The sequence below is a fragment of the Rhipicephalus microplus genome, chromosome 1, assembly GCF_043290135.1.
Source record: "Rhipicephalus microplus isolate Deutch F79 chromosome 1, USDA_Rmic, whole genome shotgun sequence".
NCBI lineage: Eukaryota > Metazoa > Arthropoda > Arachnida > Ixodida > Ixodidae > Rhipicephalus > Rhipicephalus microplus.
In genome coordinates, this window is record NC_134700.1 from 155,693,921 (window position 1) to 155,713,687 (window position 19,767).

The 19,767-nt window shown below is 42.9% G+C and overlaps 1 protein-coding gene across 5 annotated transcripts in view; it reads right to left on the bottom strand.

Annotated features, from left to right (window-relative positions):
- Positions 1-19,767, bottom strand: part of LOC119178092 (calcitonin gene-related peptide type 1 receptor-like) — a 184,791-nt gene that overhangs the window by 15,734 nt on the left and 149,290 nt on the right. For all 5 annotated transcript variants that reach the window (XR_012893934.1, XM_075887534.1, XM_075887535.1 and 2 more), the window contains 10 exons: positions 19,518-19,653; positions 17,070-17,180; positions 9,823-9,908; positions 8,628-8,790; positions 8,415-8,534; positions 7,478-7,584; positions 3,831-3,922; positions 3,166-3,292; positions 2,876-3,029; positions 203-269 (listed from right to left, as the gene is read on the bottom strand). Coding sequence is in view for 4 of the 5 variants with exons in the window: in XM_075887534.1 (XP_075743649.1) it covers positions 203-269; positions 2,876-3,029; positions 3,166-3,292; positions 3,831-3,922; positions 7,478-7,584; positions 8,415-8,534; positions 8,628-8,790; positions 9,823-9,908; positions 17,070-17,180; positions 19,518-19,653 (1,163 nt within the window). In the remaining variant the exon portion in view is untranslated. The remainder of the gene's footprint in view (positions 1-202; positions 270-2,875; positions 3,030-3,165; positions 3,293-3,830; positions 3,923-7,477; positions 7,585-8,414; positions 8,535-8,627; positions 8,791-9,822; positions 9,909-17,069; positions 17,181-19,517; positions 19,654-19,767) is intronic.

Here is a 19,767-nt window from a genome sequence, read left to right on the forward strand (position 1 = left end):
CGCTGTTTTGGGGCAGCTTTGCTATTGCGTTCTGCTGACCCTAATGCTATAGGCAGACACGAAGGAATTCTTTTTAACTTTAGGTTCGATTCACGTCTGAGGCCGCTTAATATTTAGTCTTATCTTATACCACATGTACGTTACGTGGAAGAACTCATATATATACGATTGCAAGGTAGGAAGCAGGACGATATTCACTTACATGTTTGACGCTTCTGGATCCAATGAGCGCAGAACTGTGTAAGCAATTATTGGTAGCAAAGGAAAACCTGCAAAAAGTGATGTCTCACTTGTAGTCATCCAGGAGAGTTTTTTCTTGATTATTAGGATACAAAAGTTCTGATAAAGTAATAAAGAAAGCCGGCGACAAAACTACGTAAAAACCATCTACGATACTCAACCTATGAAGGGTACAAGTTCAAAAACATAATGTGTGATGTATTTCATGCAATTATCCAGACGTTTGAAATGCTGAGGATTGAAAACTAGACCAAATAGTTTCAGCAAATGTGGTGCATTAAACATTTTTAATCACGAAATAAAGAACTTATATATTGTCAACAGCACCGATAGCCTACTGTAACAGTTATCTCTGACAGTGTTACATTTAAACATGAGAATAACGTTTTATCAGATTCAGGTTTTCTGATGTGCAATAAGTGTGCGGAGAGGTGAGGAGGTTGCGAATTCGTTGATGAGTGAGAACGCAGGACGCACAGAAATCTAGAGTCGAAATTGTCCAACTCACAACGAGTTTAATGACTTCGTAAATGACAGTGCGAGTTACACTTACGAGAAACAGTTTTGCGAAATTTCACCTATCACAGCAGTCAATCGAAACTTCAAGGAGGAATGTGAAATACAAGGGCGATTCCAAGACAAATACCAGAATAAAGCCGTCAGCGTTTTGCTCACCATAGAAAACGACTTCCAAGGTTGCTATCTAAAAACACGTGTACCTACTCTATGCCGTAGAACTGTTGCTGGGCTAGTGCTATGCTAAAACGCAAGTTCGTAGTGTTAGTCCACTTAGAGTTCCCTAATTAAATAATGCGTAACAATGCCAAGTAACCTGCTTGCCTTGTTTCGATAAAGTGTGGTGGTCCACATTGTGCTTAGGTCTTTCCTAACAAAACTTTTTGTGTGCTAAAGAGGTTCAAGTCTTCAGTTGGCAAACAAAGAATAAAAAACGCTCTGATATTATTGCTTCGAAGCTTCTAATATAAAACGCCGAAGTGTGTGTTTTTGAAAACATGCTTAGATGGAGGCCAACTCAAATGTTTAGGCTTTGCACACAAGTAAGAATAAAAATATGGACATGTTTGTTCTTGTTACATTTCCAATGCATCGTCAAGGAAGAGTCCGGGAAGCGCTTAAGAACTGTGTTGCGTTGCTGGCTTACGCTCTTAAGCAGCATACAGGTATTTCAACGCGATGGTAGTCGAGGTTACATTTCCCGCTCTTCCTCTTTTTGTAGTTGACTCTGCAAGCACTTTTTAAAGATGTCAGTCATTTTTGGGAACCTTCAACGCAAAAATATTGGCCTGTCTGTCTGTCTGTCTGTATGTCCGTCCGTCCGTCCGTCCGTCCGTCCGTCCGTCCGTCCGTCCGTCCGTCCGTCTGTCGGTCCGTCCATCCGTCCGTCCATCCGTCCCTCCGTCTGTCTGCCTGTCTGTCTGTCTGTCTGTCTGTCTGTCTGTCTGTCTGTCTGTCTGTCTGTCTGTCTGTCTGTCTGTCTGTCTGTCTGTCTGCTTGTCCGCCCTCAACAGTACCCAAAAAGGCACTGGACGGTACCACAAACGGCCGACCCCCTCCACAGCGCCCACCAATATTGGCGATTGTCAATTAAAAAGCAATTATTGCGCATATCTCAGGCATCATAACAACACGTCCATATTCTGTATGTATGTCTTTTACTAGAAAATGCATACATAAGTAATTCTAAGGACCATAGAGTTCATCATGCCGCGCTTAACGTGCAACTCTTGCACGAAAAGGCAAGTGTTTCCAACGCTTTGCTAAGACGGGTGGCGACGGGTGGTGGCACCTACCCGTCGCCTAACGTTCTACACCTTATCACCTCCAAGACGGCGCGCACGCCACGCGCTTCATTTTCCAAGAAAACTGCCAGATAGCGCTCATGTCTCACGTGTGACGTGACTTAATGCACTCGTTCGCCTCCGCTGCCTGCTCGACGCACTTTAACGCAGTGCCTCCAGAATACGACTCACCGATTTTATTGGGCAGAACATCAAATAAACGCTTTTTGCACTCTCTCCAGGCGCAAGACTATCATATTTCGACGACATTTGCAGTGTAACATGCAGATACGGGGCCAATTTTTTTTTCGCCTTCTCTGTTGATAGTAACACTTCGATAATACCAGCGCAGAACAATCTGTTTTTTGCCTTCGTTTCTCTCTCAGTCACTCTTATTTCGCACAGATGCAATATAATTTTCTGTGTTTTTTTCCTAATTTTACACACCGCAGTCATGCCTAGTTCGGGGCTCTCGAGTATCTCGTACCACTCAAGGTTGATAAATGTAAAATCTATACCATAACATGCAGCGAAACAAAAGTGCAGAGGCGTCGTTGCGTTTAGCCGCCTTCGTGACGCGACTATCATTACCGAATATTATACCGGCAGTGCACTTATAGCTACGAAACAGCGTTACCGCTAACCCTACATAGCAGGTAAAACACGCGGGCAAATGTCAATAGAAGGTCTTGCAGATATCCCTGCGAAAAAAAACTGCTGCTAGTAGAGGAGACGTTCTTATTTATCAGAACACGCGCATTTCAGCGGGAAAAAGAGTAAAACATCCCATGCCGCCTTCCCCGAACTTCTCACAACCAACTTCGTTAAGTACGCACCCCAGCCGATGAGCAGGAACCACTTGAGGATTTTATTTTCGGCAATGAATGCCATTACGAGTAGCGTGTGCAGGTAGAGGCCCTCGCAGAACATCCACAGGTAGTTGCACAACAGGAAGTACTGCGTCACCACATGCAGAGCTTGGCACCAGGTCTGTCGCAGGGAACAATACGTCGTTTAGGTAAAACGTTCTTTCGCGTGTGCAACGGTCCGACTGCTAAGTCAGTCGATCGCGCGTAATTAGCTTACACTACTCTCCAGGGAAGCATGTTTTTTCCCCGCTGCTTACCGGATTTTCAGCGATAACGTGTGGCTGCGCTATGATGTGAATGTACCATAGTATCCAGCAAAGATTGTTGATAATGAAGGATGTGAACAAATTCTTGTGAATTGTGATCCTCCGACAGCGAAGTGACCTGCAATATTATAATATATGTAGCATTCATGTAAATATACATATATGCACACCTGCAGAACATTGAAATAATTTACTGTTGATGGCTGTTCGACGAAAATGAATACATTTCAACACGAAGGTGGCAAAAACGGGCAAGCCAAATCACTTGTAAAAGCTCCAAATAATATTTTTTTTTGTATTTCTGATACATAGAGCGATCAAGAGCTCATTTCATTTTGACATCACATAAACGAACTGCTGGCGTCTCGAATTGTGTCGCGAGTATAGGAAACGCCAAATAGTGAATGCCATCCGGTAGTGTATAAAAATAGGACAATGTCATGCAATCAAAAAGAGAATCATTCAATTCAACAGGAAACGCTAGCACTGAGTTTGATACATGCGAGGACTTTCACGGATCATGCAATGTTTTTTTGGTTGTGGGTTTCATTAATTGACTCGGGTTTGATTATTTCACGTAACAGTTCAGACAATACCACATCTGTTCGAGAACAGGCATTTAAATGAAGAAATTAAGTTTGAACACTTAGACTCACCTGAAGTAACAAAAGATGACCATGGATAAAATAAGAGCTACAAGTGATACTGAGTATCCTGTGACGTATAATGAGTTGACCAAGTTTCGAAACTGCAAAAAGAAAAAAAGTCATGTGAGTATTTGTGAACTCCACATTTCAAAACACGTATCCTGCAACGCAGTTCATTTATCGAAGTGTGTGCTAACAAAACTTTCGCAATTAATGACTGTCGCCACCGTTTTGTAATCAGTCGGTTATTGTTACTAATATCGCTGAAATTTCATACCTCCACAACGCTAATCAATCACGTTTGAGAATTGCACAGAAAAAGTTTTGAAGGCTCGAACCCTCATCACTCTAGCAAAATATATCAGAACACGTTTTCGTGGGAAATATTGCATGAAAAGTTATTTTTCTCACTTGAAGCTCTACTAGAATACGAAAATTGCCTTAGCAACACTCTACTGTCTGAAATGTGCTGGCACGCATGTTTTCAACGTGAATAACTGTCACGAATCACGGGCGGCTGACGCGGGTGATGTACTGAGACAAGACTCGGTTAACGACATAGCCCATTTAATATACACTCACGGCAAACACATACAAAATATGAAAAAAAACAACTAGTAGTAACTCCAAGCTAAATAACAACTAACCTACAAACAAACCCCCATGCAGACTAAACTGTCCTAATTATAGTGCGGCAACTCTATAGCCCTAATGATTCTGCTCGACCTTACTTGTCACAGCAGACGCTCTTCTTGTCAATGGCCTTATCTGTCGTGTCGGATACCTGTCTGTGTTCTCGAAGATCTTCACCACTATCGTAGTCCTTGCCGCTGCTGAAACAGTCACCTGTAGTCGTCATCGCCTTAAGTCATTGCTGACGTGGCGGTGGTCTCAAAGGTTAGGCCTAGGGGGGGGGGGGATGGCGATACCCAGTGTTGCAGGCTGACGTGGCCAACCGGGGACTGTCCTCGGCGGCTTGCTTCGAAGAGGGCTTGCACCAGGAACGTCGGCGCTTGCTTTGCACAGCTGCTGCATACTCAGCAGTCTTCCTCGAAGCAGGTCGAGGTCTCCGTCTTCTCTTCGGGACGCCCGCGTCACAGGTGGCCGGACGATATTTAGGACAGTTTAGTCTGTATGGGGGTTTGTTTATGGGTTCGTTGTAATTTAGTTTGGAGTTATTACTAGTTGTTTTGTACATTTTTTCATGTTTTTGTCATGAGCGCCTAATAAATGGGTTTTGTAGTTAGCCATATCCTATCTCGGTCCGTCGACCGCATCTCCCGCCCGCAATCCGTGACAACTGGCCAGCCAGCCAGGATTCAATCTAGACCAGCCACTGGTTATCAGTTGTGGCAGGGATGCATTGGGACAAATTATTAACGAATACTCGAGAGCAAATATGAGGAAGGAATAGGGTTTAAAGTTCATTGAAGAAGAGAGAAAGCGTGTTCGAGAAAAGTGAGAGCTCACGAGAAAGGAGCAGAATGCCCAAATTCAGTCAAAACGCGCCGAAATGCCGGCAATCCGTGCTAGAGAAAAGCAGACACTAGAACGCCAGCTGAGATCGGTACAAACGAAAGGCGGAGTAAGACAGCATGAGAGAGCGCTCACGAAAGTTTTATCGAGAAAGGTTAGTGTGCCCGCTTTTGATGCCAGCGCTTCAGTTGATAAAGTGGGTAGGGGGCACAGGCATTGTGCCAATGGTAACAGTTTTTTGTGACATTGAATGCAAGGAAAATGAGTTAGAGATTGCTTGTAGTAGCAGATTGCTTGTAGTGGTTAGCGAATGGCACGCCGATCTAGTAGAGAAGTGCTTAGAGGAAGTGAATGCGACCTATACAGATAGCCTAGAGACAAAGAATGGCTGTTCGCTCATGGACATAGAAAGTAGGACGCATTCGCGAAAGATAATTGCAAAGAGCGCCAGAAAGAGTGATCTGCATCCGAGGGTGGATGTCGAACGCGTGGAACTAAAACAAAATGAGACAGTTCCAAAAGCACAGAGAATTTGTAAGAACTATCAACACAGAAGAATGGTCGCCACTGCGCTAGCGCGCGCCCCTAAAAGTGAAGGACGAGGCGCGTCACCCGAGCTGCCATCGGTGCGCGAGCAGCGATGCGCTGGCATGGTCAACGTGGACTTGCAAGGAGAAGGTCACATTGCCAGCAAGCTCACTGGCAATGGGAGCGTCAGGATGGTGACTCCGCAACCTGTGACGCGGGCGTCCCGAGAAGTAGACAGCGACCTCGACCTGCTGCGAAGCAGGCTGCTCGGGATGCAGCAGCCGTGCAGAGTAAGCGCCGAAACTCCTGGCGCAAGCCTCCGTCGAAGCGAGCCGACGAAAACAGTTTATTGGTAGCCACGTCAGTGTGCAGCACCGGGTATCGCGTGCAGCCACTGGGCACAACCACTGGACATCCGCCACGTCACCGATATCAGGCGACGACGACGACGGGTCACCACGTAGGCAGCGCCACTAACGGCGAAGTTCGTGGGGAGCCTCGGTATCCCCGACAGGTACCTGACACGACCAATCAGGACAATGGGTGAATATCATCAGAGGTGACAAGTAATGATCATTGATGTGGGTGGTGTAAACCCCCACACCGACATATCATTATAAGAGACGCTATAGCGGAGGGCTCTGGAAATTTTGACCACCTGGGGTTCTTTAACGTGCACCCAAATCTGAGCACACGGGCCTACAGCACTTTCGCCTCCATCGAAAACGCAGCCGCCGGAGGATCTGATCCCGTGACCTGCGGCTCAGCAGCCGAATACACCTTAGCCACTATAGAAAACCGCGGCGGGGCCAGAGGTCACAAGAATCTTGATCGAAACTATGACGCTAGAGATGCCCGATGATGACACGATTTAATTTCAAGCGCAGTTGGAGCGTAAGCGTTTTTAGCTTAGTATGAATTTGAAGTTACTAATATTGGTTCTCTATCTCTTTACCATAGAGGGTGTGTCGTGTGTGTGTTTATTAAAGGATTGTGTTGTTGAAGCGTGATGTCTCGATCCATCGCTCACAGCAGCCGCCCGTAATTCATGAGAATCTCATTATCTGTGATAGTAATTTTCACGAATGTCATAAATATTGATGTGTGGAGCGGACTGTTGCGTCTCGTTCTCAGCTGATATTCAAACAAAACGTAGCAGCAACAAATGGTCCCTTATTTATAAACCGCTGTACACTTCAAACATGTGAATCTTGACAAAATAAAACTCAGAAAATTATTCCTACATTTAGCTTCAGGAAAGCACACGTCCGTGTCTGTCACATTCAGTCAGTAATGTCCAAATCAGCCGTAGCAATTTCCAGGCTAGCAAAAAAAAAAAAGCCCAGTAAGATGTGGTAAGCCTATATTTTCTTCATGTATTCATTATCTACCCTCAATTACCTAGTGTGAATCTCTTCTCTAACTTCGAGCATCTTTTTTTTGTTGTTGTTTTTGAGCGATATTGAGATTAAAAATGATGCGCTCTGAAGGAATCAAAAAACTGACAGCGGTAGAGCTAACTACAGTGCTTCACAAATAATTTGCTCAACATTCAACAAAAATGTCGCCATGTTCTTAAGAGTGATCAGTATCAGAACACTCATAGTAGCATTTTTTGTCCGTAAAATGGGTAACCTCGGTGCCTTACGTACCTGTAAATCATGAGTATCCACACATGCTGTGTAATTGGACCACACGAGTCCGGTGACAGGGTGACGAAACCACGTGCCGTTGGCAGTGCACAGTTTGTGCGCTTGCCCTTTGAAAGAAAATTGGAGAAAAATGGTAAAAAATGGACTGCGTGATGTGACCAGTCGGCAGTAGAATATAGAAAAAATACGTGCATCATGCGTAAATAGTCGTGGTGATGTACGCGTTTATTTCACCACGAAGTCCAGCCTTTGCTAGCTGTATTACGAAACACCTGTATATTTTCATGCATTTCCAAGGGCATGTGAATTCCTTATGTGCACAATGCATAAGCCCGATTTTTCATAGATCGATTATCTTCCATTTTATAAATGGGGGTTATCCAACTTGTATTGTTTTTTTTCTTAGCTACTCTATGCATACACGTGAAAATCTACCAGTCTACAGATATAGAAAATTTCATGACAGGTATTAGTGTTATGTCTTGCATAAAATAAAAATCGGAAAGGTTTTCAGAACTTCAAAAATTTAATGAAGATCCACCCCTCACCCTTTGGCAAGCTCTTTAACCTGTAATAATCTCTTCCTGGCTCTGTCAGGTTTCGAAAAAAATTTGTGCTGCCGTTATAACGGAATGTGATAACACTGCTCATTTTGCTCAAGAATGAACTGCCTGCATCATCAATATCTAATAGGCGGATTCACTCCCCTTCTATTAATCTGACGAAGCAGTTCTGCCTTTGATACAGCGCTATAAATATATATCTGTGATATTGAGGTAGTGCCTAAAACGGTCTGTTCTGGTTTCTAGTTATTTTTCCTCACTCTGGTCACCTTGTGGCAGTGTTCATGGTCTGGCGGTGCTACGGGTGCATTTTGTCACAAAACACGCCACATCTTCTCGGAAATGCCAATGCACTGAAGATGCAATCAACTTACTGGTCGACAGAAACCCGGCCACGAATTGAGGGCAGGGCGCATGGACCGTCCGACCGGGAGGCGTGTCGTCCCAGCAGTTCCAGCCGTCCCAAGTGCGCGGACAAAGTGTCTGGTTCCCATCTGCGAGAAAAGAGCGTGCTTCGATAAAAGAAAAATGTTCCATCCTCGCCACTTATCGACGCGCGTGGCTCCGTTCAAGCTCCGGGCTCGTACCGTTCTCGACTGGAGGCTTGAGCAGCACGTGCTCGAGACAGTGCTTGAAGTGGCCGATCTTCTCCTGCCACATCCAGTTCTCTCCGCGCGCCGAGCTCTGCTCCCACGGTACGTACTCGCCGATGTCGTGAGCGATTGCCCGCAGCAGCGTCAGCTCGGTATCCTGGAAGGACGGGCACACATCGAGAATGACCGGCCCACGCGGCAAGCAAACATAGCAGTTACAGAATACGGGATGATATTTCCCTTCGCTCCCTGTCACCACGCTTCGAGGCGTGCGTGAAAGAGCCCTGACATATTTCGGAATAGCCAATGAAATGCGCTCAACTCTTTTCTGAAGAGTATTACGTATTCCATGGTCAGCTATATACCAGGTGATAACCTCGTGACAATAAAAGCCGGATCACCAAATCGGAAACAGCAACGCATCTGACTGGACTGTCCATTTTTTTTTCCAAAATGGTGACTTTTGTTTGGAATGGGATGTCGTTTATTCAGAGAAACACGTTTGAATAATGTTGCGTTTAAGAAATATTGTCGTCTGTGGTCTGTCCTTGTGTTCTCTTAGCCATGCACCTTCTGGTCTCATCATTTTTTATAGCCGAGTGAATCAATGAACAAGTGCAAACGGATTACGAGGTCCGATGAAAATATACTAAGGAAGCGTGTTTTCTTCAAAAAATAGAAAGCGCATAAACACTATTTTTTTCCACGATATGAGTATTTCGAGTATGCTTTGAAAGATGATGTGTTATGTTAAGGAAATCGAGAACCATTCAATGCATTTAGTGGCCCACTAGAGACAAAACGAAAGCTACTCACGTAAATTGGTGCTTACTAATCCCCATTCCCTCACTCCATGTGCAAATTAGCGAACCAGATGCTTGTCTGGTTAACCTCTTAGGCTTTTTTCTTCTTGATCTCTTTCTCTATTTGATGGCGGACAATTACAGTTCTGAATTTGCTGTGCCAACACTAAGGTAATGCGGTTCCTACTTTTAACATTTCAGAGCCGCTGAGCACATCTTGTACCAACTTTAGCGAGGATAACAATCGTTGCATACTTCCAGTATATTTTTTCTGTGTAGTAAATGTTAACATTAAACAAGAAATTGAGACGCTTTCTGTAGAAAAAAGCATAGACGTCGCGAATCTTGACGTAACTTTAAAAAGCAAAGGTCATCCCGGTGCTTACTTGATAAGGTGAGCTTGTACAGGAGCTGTAGTTGCCTGTTTCACCATTCCAAGAACCATCAGACTGGCACCGGTATTTCGCCGTGCCTGCAGTAAAGGAAAGAAAAAGTATATCACTCAATGCTTAAAGTATCTACGAGATAGATTGGGTCTTAGAATCGGTCTATTCTTACTAGAATGTGAAGTACTATGAAGGTCATGCTCGTATTCCACTCAATTCGCTCGAGAATATTAACACGGTAATGTTAAAGAGCCCATGTCACTGAATATTCAGTGTCGTCAGTTTCGGCAGTGTCGACAGTGTACAAAACACCCTGTTGCTAGCGAATAATATTCACGTATCCTGTCAGAATGGAACACCAGCACTGCGCGGGGCATTCAATTGTTGTGCCACAAAGGCACGTGAGTGCCTGAAAAGACATTTATTTAGTAAAATACCTTATACAGGCGTCGTGTGGGGCACGGATTTACATTAACTGGTAAAATATTGCATGGCAGAAACGTGAAATTCGGACATGCGCCATAATTCCGAATAGCATGACTAGTGAATGGATTAAACCTGTTCATTGATTACGAAAAGCCTCAGCAGTACTTCATTATTATTATCATCATCATAATCACCACCATTATTATAGGCACTATAATGATTATCATCATCAGCCTGACTACGTCCACTGCAGGACAAAAGCCTCTCCCATATTCCGCCAGTTAACCCGGTCCTGTGCTTGCTGCTGCCAATTTATACCCGCAAACTTCTTAATCTCACCTGCCCACCTAACCTTCTGTCTCCCCCTAACCCGCTTTCCTTCTCTGGGAATCCAGTTTGTTACCCTTAATGACCAGCGGTTATCCTTTCTACGCGCTACATGCCCGGCCCATGTCCATTTCCTCTTCTTTATTTCAACCATGATATCCTTGAACCCCGTTTGTCCCCTAATTCACTGCGCTCTCTTCTGGTTTCTTGAGGTTACACCGACCAATTTTCTTTCCATTTCTCGCTGCGTTGTCCTCAATTTAAGCTAAACCCTCTTTGTAAGTCTCCAGGCTTCTGCTCTGTAGCTAAGTACCGGCAAGATACAGCTGTTATATACCTTCCTCTTCAGGGATGATGATCATAAACTGAGAGACAAAGTAAGAAACAAAGCACTCACACAGGCGTAGTGGTTGCTTTGCTACTTCGCAAGCACGTACTGTGGCGCAGTGGCCATTTGCCAGCTGTTCTGACAACAGCTTATGCCACGGCTTCATTGGTTGATTGATACGTGGGGTTTAACGTCTCAAAACTACCATAAGATTATGAGAGAAGCCGTAGTGGAGGGCTCCGCAAATTTTGAACACCTGGGGTTCTTTAACCGCTTATACCACGGTGACTATCAATATATTGCACAGATGTTCTTTTTCCAGCTGACTTCGTGGTCCAGGTGTTCAGAGAAAATTGAAGCATGGCAAGGATTGAGAAATCAATGCGCGCATGCTGCGATAATGATGCTATATGATTCAAGCCGATGCAAGAGCTTCGTCAAAAGTTATACCTTTATATTGGCGAAGATTTCAGATCACTCTCGCAACGCCACTACTACGCTTAATGAATAATAATAATAATAATAATAATAATAATAATAATAATAATAATAATAATAATAATAATAATAATAATAATAATAATAATATAATAATAATGTGGCATGATTTTGAGGCACGCCTTTGTGTCGGCTCCCGGAAATTCCTACAATTTGGGCTTGTTTTGCGTGCACCTAAATTCAGGTACATAGGCATGTGACTTTTAACCTGCGCCGCAATATGACCGCTACCCATAGTGACAAGGTGCAAAATATATAACCTTGCGTTATTGTAGGACATGTGCGCAGAAATCGGACGAACACAGGAAAAACGAAGTAGGCAGAAATCGCGATTTTTCGGTCTACTTCGTTTTTAAATGTGAAGCATTTCTTAGCGAACTTCGGCGACATTGAGCGTATCTATCTATCTGTCTATTTAGCTGCCTACAAGTTTTAGCTCTCCTCGCCATCTCGATAATGGTATCGACACCAAAAGTGGTTTGGCATAACATGACTGTATGACGAGCACAATTGACAAGTCATAATATGAAAATCATAAGTATGTAATGAATGTCATAATTTAATTTTATGGTCTTGCTGGATTTGTGGTGGTTCCGTTTACATGACATTTTATAAAGCTGGTATCGTATGACATGACTGCATGGTGAACATAAGTGACAGAAGCTAACGTGGAAATCATGACATGCATGTAATAATTTTTATTTTATGACTAGTCATGACTACACGCCACGCTTACAGTGCATTCGCGGTCGTTTTGCTAGCTTCACATATACCAAACTTAGTATTACGGGACGTGAATTTATGACAAAGGTATATGACTGGGGCAAACATGACAATCATGAGATGTGCGTCATGTAACAACATGACTACATGCCACGCTCCTGATGCACTCATGGCCGTTTTGCTAGCTTCACATATTTCAAGTTTGGTATTACGTGATGCGAACGGACGACAAAGGTAAATGGCACGTCCAAAACTTTTATACATGGCATGCGTGTCATGTAACAACAAGACTACTCGCTATGCTCATAGCGCGCTTGCGACCGTTTCGCTAGCTCCACATATACCAAATTTGGTATCACATGACTTCAATAGACGATGAAGTAAATGACACGTCTAAGTGTTATATTCAAGACAACAAAGTCATGTGCGGCATAATTTACGCCCGCTTCGTAACGTTGTGCTGATTTTAGGGTTACGTATCAGCCTTCCTCATTCGTGCTTCTCATATCATGGAATACCGCAATACGTGGAGTCTGCCAATTTTTCCTGTGTTCATCCAATCTCTGCGAACATATCTTACAACAAGACATGCACAAATTCGTCCAACATAAACTTCTTCTAATATAACCTTGCGTACCATGCTTTAAAGTTGAAATGTTTGCATTGATTGACTTTATATGTAGAGTTTTACGTCCGAAAACGACCATATGATTATGAGAGACGCTGTAGTAGAGGGCTGCGGTAACTTCGACCACCTGTGATTCTTCAACATGCACCAAAATTTGAGCACATGGGCCTGCAGCATTTCTGCCTCCATCAAAATGCAGCCGCCGGAGCCGGGATTCGATCACGCGACCAGCGGGAAATGTTTGCGTTAACACACAAGACTTAGAAACAAGCCTTGCGTAATTTAAAGGACTAAGATGATGTTATCGGCGACAAAATGGCTGAACGCCTTGATAGCCATTGTAGAGACTGTAGCGCATTTAGACACGATGGATAGCTAATGCTAAGCCTCAAGGGGAGTGAGTACGTTGTCTCGGCAACACAATCTGTGGCAGCCAGCCTAAGAATAGCTGGCCACAGAAATGCGACGACGGTGATAGTTTGTTCAAGCATGCAAGGCTCGTTTAACACACCCACATCATGTGTCTGATGAACACACCCACATCATGTGTGTTGATCTATCTGTGTTCATCTATCAGCTCACATACCGTACTTCTCCGCTCTCTTTTTTTTATAATTTTCGGGATTACGTAGTTCTTGAAAAGCGCAGGGTTTCAAAGTGCGAGAGTTGAATTCCGCTTAGCCTCTTCTTTCTTCTAACCTTGTTTCTTTCCCCACTGGGTCGTATCGCTTACACATCGACTAAAAGGATGTTAATGTTTACGCGTCACTTCAATAAAAAGTAAGACACAGTTTCTGAAATCCCGCAGTAGGGAGTGGCATGCAGTTCAAAACTAAGGAATGAAGAAAAAGACCCCCTTTTCGATAATCAGTGTCGAAGAAAAACAAACAAGACGCTTACACGGTTTCAGAAATCGGCTCTAATCTTTCGTAACTTCTATTCTGACAAGTATTCTGAAACTTAAGTTGTTACAAAATAAAGTGGGTTGAGACTAGCTTATTCACTTTAACATTCTCATCCTGGCTAGCTAATTGACGTATTGCACTTTTGCAATGAGGATCTTTTTTTGCAATCTAGGAGAGTATGCTACAATATAATTGACCTTTTACTGTTCACGGTGCTGTGGGATACTCGATAAATCTGTACATAATCTCTAGAAATCTAGAAAAATATCAAAACTTCTCATGATAAAACACGAACCAAAACAGCAAATTTGATCATGGAGCGGCTGCAAAAAGGCAGCCCATCCCATGTCGTAACTTTATTGCAGACATGTTGAAAGCGGCGGATTGCATTGCTTATTTATTTGATCATTCTGCACGTCTCCTGCTAAATAGTGCAGAACCAACAAATTGTTTATTCATTGCTGCGACACGTCGCAAGCTAATAGATTGGAGCCTCTAAACGAGATCACAAAGTCCAGGCTCGCACAAATTGGGGTGTGGATGAAAGCTTGAAAAGATATGTAGTTTATTTTGCGGTGCTCATACAATATGGAAATTTTCGTGGTTATTCATTTTTTGCAGGTTTCTCAAACCGTTCAGAGAGGAATTACTTTGTTCGATATCCCTCTTTGTATGTTTTGGTAATTCTATTGCTCTAATATTCAACCGATGCAATACCATACAGTCTTCATTTAGCACGCAACTCTATATATTGGCGTACTTGAATGTAATTAAGCGCTAAAAGCGTGCAATCAATCCCACAAGAATCTTATCTGAGACAATTATTATATTATGGACAGAAGCTACTCGAAGAGACGTGTCTTTTTTTTTGCAAAATTATTTTTTGTTGTTTTAGCCAGCTTCCACCTGTTGCTTTATGTACTTTCTTAATTTCATGGTAGAGAAATTAAGGCTGTTATTTAACTTGAAGTAGGTTAAAATTGATTTTAAAGAGCACAAGGTGGCCAATAAAGCTATGAAGAGCTGATTGTCGATAGAGTCCTGTAAAAATTGTCACATGGCTGCTGCCTATGGCATTTCACGTAAGAAGTTTACCAAAGCCGCATACGAAAAATAGCCGTAATTTTCAAGCTCTATTGACGCACAAAGTAATTTCAAGAAGCATGCCTTTGCCACATCGATGGGCTTCCATTTTCACGTTTAAAATGCGTTTTTCTCTAAATGCTATTCTTAGCTACTTTTTGAGTTTGTACATCATGTTTTATCTTCATCGGGCCATCGCTTCTGATGGCCAGATGAATTAGAAGTTCTTCCTCACATTTTGTAGCTTGTGGAGGGTGCAGTTATTCTCTATATTACCTGTCAACACATATTTCTCACGTACCCTAAATAAGCCAATAGTATGGGCTTGACCTTCAAAGACTATTCTTATCTCAAATTTTTTTGTTCATTAAAATGTTTTATACAAACTTCTCTATTAGATTTGCATTCTAATGTTAATTGGGAGCAACGTGCGTCCTTGATGGCGCATAACCATAAACGCTTAGAGGCAGAAAAAGTGTTTCCAAAAAGAGCTATATTTTATACAGTGATGGTACAGAACGAAAACATTGCAATCTACTATAAAACCTATTGTATATTTGGAATCAGCCTTTAGGCGATTGCACACTTCAAATATTTCATTGCTGTAGGCTACAGATTAAGTAAGCATTTTCTTCGAGTAGCGTCTCCCCTTAACGTGGTTATCAAATATATAGTTGAAACAGATTTTTATAATATTCAATTTAGGTTCACTAAAAGCAAACATTCTACACGAACAAGCACTTCAATTGGTCGATTCATAAGTGCAATGCTTTAAAATTCACTTGACAAAGATAGATTTCAATTTTCTATGTCTTCACTGGAGCAATGTACTAACTCCACAGATCACGAGTTCAACTGGCTCAATATAATCAATGGGTGTGTTTTCAAATTCTGAACCGGCATTTCGGCGGTAAGGCACCTCCTATGTTGGCTATAGCTTATAAGGCATTCTGAAGACTTCAAGGATCTCACATTCTGTTCAAATACTTTGTTAGTATGCGCGTGTGGCTGGACTTTCCATACCTAACAAGTACTTTCTAAAAGAAATTGCAGCAGCACGTAACCACAGTGCATGTACAAAGAAAACCGGGAAGACAGGGGGGGGGGGGGCTTGAATATTGAGCGCTTCACGGCAAATCTTCCTCGGCACTTTTCCTGCCTAAGCCTCTTTTCGTAGGAACGCAGCAGCTGGGAACAAAATGCGCTCTCATATGCATATCTGGCAAGAGTCTATAGCGAGCAGCCCCGTCGCTGTCGCCGTAAGATAACATTGCGGAAAGGCGTTCCGGACCTGTGCAATGGCGTATGCCGCCTACCTCGCGTAGGAAATCGTGGCTTGCGTGCTTCTCTCGCGAGAAGATTCATAGGTTCAATGCTCCTGTAAATAGACTGCAAAGCTTCGCCTCACAAACTTATGTGCCTCTGACAGCCACTGCTGGAGTGAGTCAGTAAAAACAAAGGGTCACGCGCTCTCATATCAACAATCGCGTCGCATACTGCTCACGTGGGGGAGAATAACACAGTAATGGCAAACATATTATCGTAAGTTGCCTAGCAAGGCAAAATAGCAGCTTCGACAAAAAACTGTTGGAGCCTATTACCAAGCTTATGTTTTGCGGACAGAGCACATAGTGGGAGGAGTTATTTCCAGCATTTTGTTTTTATTTCTAGCGCGCACCAAAAAGCCTGGTAGCATGAAGTTGTACACCGCAAAGACTGTGGCATCTCCTATACTTATAAACACGCAGGTTTCAAGCACACATAAAAACGCAAAGGAGACTGCAAAAGTTCGTTCTGCCTAAAGATTATTCTGGGAGCCGTCACCCTATACAAATATGCAGCTGATAGAACGCAATGACTGCGACGACTTCGTTTTTTTTTTGTAACCGTCAGCTATATCTCGCAATAAATTGCGCATATGTTTGCACTATCCAGACACCTTTATTGAAGTACTTGGAATATTAACCTTAAAAAAAACGGCAATAAGTACTATTGCGATAAATTCGTAGCTTGCCCTGAGAAACACCACAGTATGCAGGGTTTTGCGATAAACGAATCCCAATATAATAAAACAAAAAAAAATTGAAAATGCACCATTTGTCCTCTGCCTTAACAATTATCTTTCCTGTGGAGGCAGTCATTTTGACACCACTGGAAACATGAATTTCACGTATTTATGTCACGAAATGCGGCAGTGGTTCATGCTAGCATAAACACACAATACTTGCGAGCAGTTCGGTACACCAGTTGTAAGAATTAGAGGTCACAAGAACTGGTAAAAAGACGCACGCGAGTCCACGTTCACCGTGACAATGTCAGGCGTACTGACCGGTGGAATTCACTTCTCCCGGCAATAGTTCCGGGCACGCTGCGCGGGCCGTGGCTCCAAGGGGCGTCGGAGGCCAGCACTGCCAACCGTCGAATCGCCAGTCACACGATGCTGCCAGTTGATGAAGAGAAAAAGAAGACACAGAATACAACCTAAGACGAGCACCAAATTAGACGATTCACCCTAATTTCGGGAGAGTACGTGCATTTCTATGCGACTCCTTACGGAGCTGCACGGTCGCGTTGATGAAGAGAGTTTCAACATCGGAGCTTTTTAGGCCAGCCATAGTCTGTCCAACGCGAACAGCACCCTCGGGGGGGGGGGGGTTCCCACTGGAATTGTCAGGTCTCCGACTACCCCGTAGAGCAGGCGCAAGCATTAAATCAACGAACACGTAAAGAAAGTAGGAGAGGAAAAAATATATGAAGAAATAAGAAGAAAAAGTGGAGAAGTTCAACAAATGGTACTAAGGTTTCAGGCCCTAGGCACGGAATACTGCCTCTGAAACGCCTTTGATGTCATGTATAATTATATTCAAACCGCTAAACGAGTACAATTGAAATCTTGTCTTCATAAATATTTCCTAATAAAAGGCGAAAAAATCTACCTAATTTCCGCAAAACTGTTGCGATCAGGTTTCGAATACGAGTTCGATAGCATATTACTTGCAGTCCTAATTCATTGTGTTACGCACGATAGCCGTTTCCATTCTTTATTTCTCTGTAAATGACCTAACATTATTCGAATAACCTTTTAAATTTTCAACTATGCCTTCTTGCCAATCCCCTCAGATTGAGTATAACATGGGGCTGAAGGAAAAAGAAAACAAAGAGATCAAGACAGAGAAAAACACTAAAAACGAGAGTGATTGTACTAGACAGACACACAAAAAAGAGTTAATACAAATAACAAGAACAAACAGACCGAAAAAAAAGAAAGAGGGAAACAGGCAGAACAAAGAAATAGAGAAGAAAGAACAGAGACAGTAAGATTTAATAAAATCGATGGATTTATAGAGAAAGAGAGAGAGACAGAAAGGAAAAGAAATGAAGATGGAAGGCAAAAGAGAGTGAAATAAACACAGAGAGTGAGGAAGAAAATGAAAAAGGAACATCTAAAAAAAGGAGATACGGAAAGAGGGAGAAAGACACAGAGCAAAAAAAAAAAGAAAAAGAGGCGAGGCAGGTCAGCCGCGAGGCTCCGCTCTTCTTTCAGGCTGGGTACAAGTGCGAAATTACCATACCTTTTCTTTTTCTTTAACGGTCAAAATACTGGTTAGCACCGCATTTCTGTCTCCATTAATTACAGGAGTCTCAAAAACGCCACCCTTGGAATCACACGGAGAAAGGTTGCGTGGGTTTGCAAAACAGAAGGAAACGAGAAATTGGCTGAATTACTATACAGTGCCCGCGTCATCTTATTACCATTTAAAATGTCACATATAGAATAGGCATTTCTTCAAATAGGAACGTCAAGTGAAATTTTCTACGAAATCTCTTCCCCTCCTTGTCTCCTCCAGGGATGATCACTATCTCGGTCCTCATGGCACGAAATGTTATGACTGTAGCCTGCTAAATGAGGTGAATTCAAGACTTCTTCGATGCCGCGTGCTCTCAGTACATAAGATGTTTACCAACACATAGTAATTACGTACACTCGTAAACACGTATTGTCAACACGTAATGTAAATGTAAACACGTAAACACGAGGCAAACACCCGATGTCTTCCTGCTGTCTGCACAAGAACTACATCACATTTCACAAGTACAAAACAAAGCTTATCTTCCATGTTCACATGATTTATTTTATCTTTACTGCTAAATCTGCATAATCAAGAGTGGTGTAGTATAGACAAAGCTACGGAAGTAATTGTTGTGTAATTAAAGCGTTTTCACAGAGTGTGCAAACGTCGACAGCCATTGCCGTACTGCGCCAGCTACTGATGAAATGAACAAAAAAATATTCTGACTCCGATTGCATGGCAGTTTGCATCTTGCAAAACTACATTTTTTTGTTCGATGTATAGAAGCTTCTCACATGTCATGCCATGCACCCATTTCAATAGTCTTTCTTTTGCAAAATGTGTAGCTTGTGACGAGACCAGAGAATTCTGCTATGTTATATTTAGAACATAGTGACTGCATTCACACTTTTTCTGGGCATTGTAGGCTTCGCTTCAGGGATCAAGTTTGCATTTTCAAAATGCATCGCCTCTTCCTGTTTGTCTAATTTCGCAATAAAACAATTTACACGCGGAAAACCTGTCGCGTAGATCTCTTATGTTAATAGTTTCATGTTAGTTGCTGCGAACATTAGTTTTATTTTTTTATTTGTTTACTGTGTCCGGGCCGGCGCACATAAATCCCTCGAACCATAAGGTGCATCTTTCCGGTTTTTCGACGAACTTGTCCTTTCCCCCAAAATGAGTATTTTACAAGCCATGCTCACCGGTGTCGTTGTCGCCAGCGTCAAAGAGTGCACGTTGCTCGCATTCACGCAGTGCCTTCAGCTGGGCGAACACACGCTCGGTGCGCGAGCAGTGTACACTCGTGCTGCACCAGGGCAGCAGGCAAGCTGACAGGAGCTAAAGTAAAACAGTATGAAAAGAATAATAAAGTGAAACAGTATGAAGAGAATAATTGAAGAGCTAACGGAGCTGTTGATTTCAGCAGTAAAAAAAGTAGAGCAAATAACAAAT